Consider the following 6,063-nt stretch of genomic DNA (forward strand, 5'->3'; position numbering starts at 1 on the left):
TCTAGTGACAAAGAGGATTAGCTTGCTGATCATAGTGGGTAATTTTGTTTTGGACTCTTTTACCAGAGATAGCTAAAATAAAATGGCCTTATTTAAATATATCCCACATTTTTGCTCCACATTACCTGATGCTATATAGAATAATTATGAATTAATAAGAAGCAAAAACAGGTAATTCTGTGCACACATTGAAGCATGTTAACTATTTAATAAAATGTCCCAAATGTCAAGGGAGGCTTGCTGGAAGGAGATGGGAAGACAGCCAGCGGGTGAGACAAACAATATCCGCACTGAACGCGGCTCCCTCTCCCACACATTTGCACACAAGTGACTAATCAAGGTTCCGGTGCAATGGGTAAATAAAAATGGCGGGTCTGAATAGGGTCAATCTTCCACTCTGTTGTTACATGAACAGAACATTAGTGGGAAGAAACCATGGCACAGTTTCCATGTTGCATATAAAACACTAACTTGTATATTTCACTCATCTGTCCCAAATTCAAGCGTCCTGCAGTTTGCCTTTTACACCCACCTACATTTTTGCAATTCATTTGCCTAGTTGGAGAGTCATCAAACAATCCTGAGGATCAATAATCTGAGCTACCTAAGGGACATTTGCCCTCTGGATTCTGGGATAGAGGGCTTGCACACAGGACGTTGACAAAGTGACTTTTCCCCTCTTCCGTTCCTTTGTGTTTCAGACTCTTCAGGCCACTACAAAGCGTCAGGTGTGCTGAAGGATGGTGCTGCTTTTGAATGCAATTGCAGGAGGACTGCTGTTAACTCTAAACTTGATTACTCAGCATGTTGCAGCTGACAAGCAGAGGAATGGACACGGGACGGTATGATGACATGCAAATGCGTAATGCTTGTCCCGAGAGAATATATAATGAAGCTGTAGTATACCTCTCTGGTATAGTTTAGTATTTTGCTTCGGTAATTTGTTAATATTTACCTTCAGTATAGGAAACAAAACATTTGGTGTATCGGGGATCTTTTCAAGGGGGATCACTATTCAAATATCAGTACAGCTATGTCATTCTGAAAATCTTAACGCACTACTTTACTATTTTGCACAGATATAAATCATGAATAAAATGTAGAATGTGTTCACTGTTACAAAATATATATGTGGTGTGCTGTTGACCTGCAATGCTGACTGGATCTGTGAGTGAAACATACTGTAAGTGATTAGGATCAACAGCACCTCCAGGTGTGAGATCATCGATATCAGCAGGAAACTGATCAAATTCACCCATCAAGCAGAAAATGTTTTTCTTGCCTCGCTGGACTACAGTGAGTGATGACACAGGGGGGGGGGCATTCCTCTGCACCAGAAGATGAAGGCTTATGTTTGTCATAACTCGGTAGCTTGGTTGGAAGTACTAGTTCCAACCTACATGTGCAGTCAGTGGAGAGAACCAGAATGAGCATGCGGCAGGGCTCTCCGAAACAAGGTGACTGGTTTGTTGTTATCTGCCATAGAAATTAGAGCAGTTTGATCTTGTCTTCTCTATGACATGAAAAATAAATAAATAAATAAAGAGGAAAAATAAGCACAGACACCGCAGTATTGCCTTGAATGAATTCGAATGAATGGGGTGTGGTTGAGTCATTTGTTCATTGATATCTGCAACATCCGCCTCCTAAACTAATCTCCATTTCTATAATTCCAGAAACAAGTCCCTGGTGGATCTACCTTTTACCTGGGCCAGGAAAGGGACTTGTGGCAGCCGCTAGTCCAAATTGCAGTGCATCTTAATCAAATAAACAGGTGTGCAAACAAAATCCATGACAACGATATTTCTATGGCTATCGTCTGTAAGTGTGACTGGAGATTTTTAACTGTGTGATTCCACTTGGGGCAGTATCAAGTCCACTTTCCAGTTACGGACCTATGATCCAGAGGGAGCCATTTTCTATGGAGACACTGAAAACGGCAAGGAATGGTTCATTTTGGCATTGAAAGGCGGTAACCCTCTAATGCTGTTATACAGAAAGGACGTCCTCGTCCATGTGTCCGGGGGCCCAAATCTCAATGATGGACAATGGCACACAGTGAGTTTTGTGGCTTGCTTTGTATTCTTACAACCTGAGATGGAGTGACATTAAATGGTCCCATATAATTTCCATAAATGAGGAGATAAGGAAACAGAACTCTCTTACAACTGACCGATGAATGTTTAGAAACTACAAAAATGTATATAAAATCAAATCAGTTTGATACGTGGCTGTAAATTCCTGATCAACTTTAAAACTATATGGTACCTTTAAAAAGCTCCTGCACGCTGGATTTTACTAAGTCAGTTAATTGCGCCCTTATTTCTTGTGCTTCTGATGTCTGCAAGCTGGAAGTGAGCAACCAGGGCAACTACGTGATTTTAGAGGTGGACGGAGTCAAAGAGCTGGTGATGGGACTGCATTCACAGCAGCCGGACGATGTCATTTATACTAAACTTCGACTTGGACTTGGTGGGATCCTGATCGACTCTGACAGAGTCAACATACCGGTATAGTCTTCATCTTATATCTTATTGTGACCATTCAGAATGTTGTCCCAGATAATTTAATTCAAACTTTATAGGGAGTTTAATTGGTTTCATATTCATTGGTTTCAACACATCAAATTCACGTTTTGGTGAATGGTGATATGATTGCAAATGTTTGCTTGTTATGCCACAAATTTGATTTATTCTGATCAATTGTGCTATTTCATTTTGCTCAGTTATCGGCCTTTACAGGACCATTCTTTGGTTTTTAAATACCTAGCACGTCTACCAAGTCATTTAGTGCAGAGACTTGTGAAAGAAAAAGCAAAAATAAAAAAAATCCATGATATGAAAATGAAACCATGATACACAAAATGTGTAGACCAACATCTCTTGCTTCATAAGGCTTTAAATTGTGACATATAATAATAATTATGATTGTTATTATTGGTCTCTTCAATGCAGTTTGATTCTCACTTGGATGCCTGCATACGAGGAGGCAGCTTTCTAAACCTCACTATCCCCTGGGAATTGGATGCAGAGACGCTTTGGCCTTGCTATCCAAACATCCAACCTGGGATCTTCTTCCCTGGAACTGGCTTAGCCATTTTAAACACCACTGGTGAAGAAAAACATCTGCCACTGCTTGCTTACTCATGTCTGCATCATTTACTGTGAATTAAGCGACACTTTATCTTAATTCTTTTTACAGATTTGCCTGTTGAGGAGGAAAGTGGGATGAGGATCGATCTGGTGGGAGATTTCAGTCGGCTGGATGGAACAATCTTGAGCATCAGATCGCTGGCAAAAGAATTGCTATTCACTTTGGCAGCAAATAATGAAACCGAGGTAAAGAAAATAGTCTGAGTGATTTCGATTTTTTTTTTTTTTTTGCTGCTGATAGCCTCCACCTTTGAATTTGCAGGAAATATCACTCAACTTGAAAGGAGTCGGAATCAGTCTGAAAAATAACATCAAGAACCTGACGATAACCTTGCAGAAGGATTCGATGACTGTCTTTGAAGATGAAAATGATTTGACACCCTCTAAATCCATCCCAATTAGTCAGGTGGATCCTTTAATCGAATGGAGGGATGCACAAATTGCTATTGGTGGACTCATAGGTGAGATCGATATCCCAGTCTTTCTAAAAATGACTCTCTATAGGTTTGAGTCTCTTTTTAATCTTTGAGCAAAAGGGCAAGCAGACCTTGTTAAAGATGTGCGTTATGAGTGTGTCGACTCTTCAGAAAGGTGTTTAGTGAGAACACATAACACACTAATGCAAAAGCACTGCAAACAGCTAAAGTGATTGCCATTACCATTCTTTTGCCTTGTGCTCGAGTCCTGGCAGTTGGGTTCGGATCTTAGGGTTATTGGTTGTTGCTGGCAGGGTTTTAACTGCTTCCCCTCTGTTTTGATGACTCTGAGTCATTCTATTCTGTTCATCAACCTGGAAAGGACAATTCATTGATTGACTTTACTTATACATTATACATTCTGAGGCCTTCATCTGATTTGATAAGATAAGAGTTTGGTAGAGGTAATAAAACTTACTGAAGCTTACTGCAAGCTAATCCTGAAAAAGATGTTGGACAAGACTCCTTGAAGGAAGGAGGTGAAAAACGTGTGGTGGGCTGAGTGATGGCATTGTCATGGTGGGCACCCGAAATGATCCTGATGGGTCGGTGGGAACAGGTATGAACTTGTCGGCTTCCTTAATAACACTGTATCGGGTTGTCTTAGTGTAGCTACTGAACAAGCTAGCTTAGCATTAGCAACCAGTGGAACACAAACAGGGCTGACGTAAATTCCCTGCAACATAAACACCACATGAGCTAAGGCATCAGTAACTTGGTTCACCGCGAGTTGTTAATGGAGACGCATAGACTGGCGCAGATGGTCTTTTGTCAGATCGACTCAGAAGGCGGTGCAGCATCTGGAGTGGTGGAGACCAGCCAAGTTTGCTTTGGTCGCCCATTAAAGCTGTGTAGTTCTGCACAAGTAAATCTACATTCCAGCCCGTTGCAACGGCGAGCAAAGACAACCTGTGCCCCCATCTAAACGTGCAACGTGTGTTGTGACTTTGTCTGAGTTAACCTTTTGGTCATTTTTTTTAAACCGGATCGGAAGCAGCATTGAATAAATTCAAATGATAAGTTGCTAAAAAGAGAAATTGGACAGGTTTACGATTACACAGTACTGATATTTGTGCAGATGCATCTAGCCATCAGAAGTGGAAGTGTATCTCTAGTTGTGTCCTTAGAATTTCATGATCATAAGTGACATAAATTTAGAGTCTGGTGAAAGACAATTGAAGCAATGAAAATTTCAATACTTGCAACGTGTGAAGCATCTCCTCGTCTCATCTGTTTTGCAGGTAATGGAGGAGATAATGTTGGCACCCAGTTCTTGACGGGCTGTCTCGAGAAGATCCTCATTCAAGGGAAGAGTTTAGATTTGGATTTAGCCGTCAAACACAAGTCAATCTCCTCTCACAGTTGTCCAATTTAGAGGCTAGAATTATAATCTTTGACAATGGAGAGCATTCCACTCAAGTTTAAATGTAAAATGAATTTTTAATTGAAAAACTTGAATCACACTGCCAATTAGGTTAACCAATGTGTTACGTTCTAGGATACAATGTCTATAGCCTCTTAGCCCATACACCGAGTATAGACGATGAATTTGAGTAGTAGCCCCAGTGACGAGCGTAAAAATCTAGCGTTTGACTTTTGCTCCCTCTGTTGGCGAATTTGGGGTAAGACTCTAGACATTCATCAAATACAAATTGGTGAGCATTAACAACTAACTGCAGCGGATTACAGCGAATCTATTCACTGATCACGGCGCATTGAACATGCCAAAAAATTATTTTGTATGCTTATGTACAACAACAAAAATATGCGATATATATCCCATGGAGATTTTTAAAGCAGAAATTAAGAAACACTAAATCACTCACATGGGTACACATTGCTAGAGCTAAACAAGAATAATCTGCGTTTGTTTGTTGATTATTTGACTACAGGAGCGATTTTTATACAGCATTATGCCAAATGGTGTTTTTTTTAATACGACCTAATTCAATGTCTTTTACGATTCAAGTACAGTATTTTAGATTTACGACTCTGGCTGTAACAGGATATGACGCACTGTGTTGCGCTGACGTCTGTCTTCCTCCTTCTCTCTCTCTCTCTCTCTCTCTCTCTCTCTCTATATATATATATATATATATATATATATATATATATATATATAAATGATGAAAAGTTGTAGGAACAAGTTGTTCTGTGAATAAAGATATCGAACATGGCAGAAGATGAATGAAATTTATTCCAACCACGCAAGACAGAAGATAGCTGAACACCACTTAAAATGACAGGTGTATAGCGCTTTCATATTGGAAAACACAAAATAAAGACGTATACTATAATATTTCAGGTGACTGCTCCACGTCGTTTCACAGCAACGACGTCGCCGTTTTGTGATTCATTCGTCGTTGTGCGTTGCTATCGTTGCTATGACGTTACTGTCGCAAAGCCCTATTGTCGTAAAATATCCGCCTCCCCCC

General features: G+C 40.2%; 1 protein-coding gene across 1 annotated transcript; it reads left to right on the forward strand.

Annotated features, from left to right (window-relative positions):
- The first annotated feature begins 82 nt into the window (after nucleotides 1-82).
- Nucleotides 83-5,701, forward strand: shbg (sex hormone-binding globulin). The gene is made up of 8 exons (XM_053858929.1): nucleotides 83-842; nucleotides 1,677-1,774; nucleotides 1,869-2,058; nucleotides 2,349-2,510; nucleotides 2,955-3,111; nucleotides 3,202-3,338; nucleotides 3,415-3,613; nucleotides 4,870-5,701. The coding sequence occupies exons 1-8, from the start codon at nucleotides 741-743 to the stop codon at nucleotides 5,001-5,003; spliced, it is 1,179 nt and encodes a 392-aa protein (XP_053714904.1). The 5' UTR covers nucleotides 83-740; the 3' UTR covers nucleotides 5,004-5,701.
- Nucleotides 5,702-6,063: the final 362 nt, after the last annotated feature.

Source organism: Synchiropus splendidus, chromosome 3, assembly GCF_027744825.2.
Source record: "Synchiropus splendidus isolate RoL2022-P1 chromosome 3, RoL_Sspl_1.0, whole genome shotgun sequence".
NCBI lineage: Eukaryota > Metazoa > Chordata > Actinopteri > Syngnathiformes > Callionymidae > Synchiropus > Synchiropus splendidus.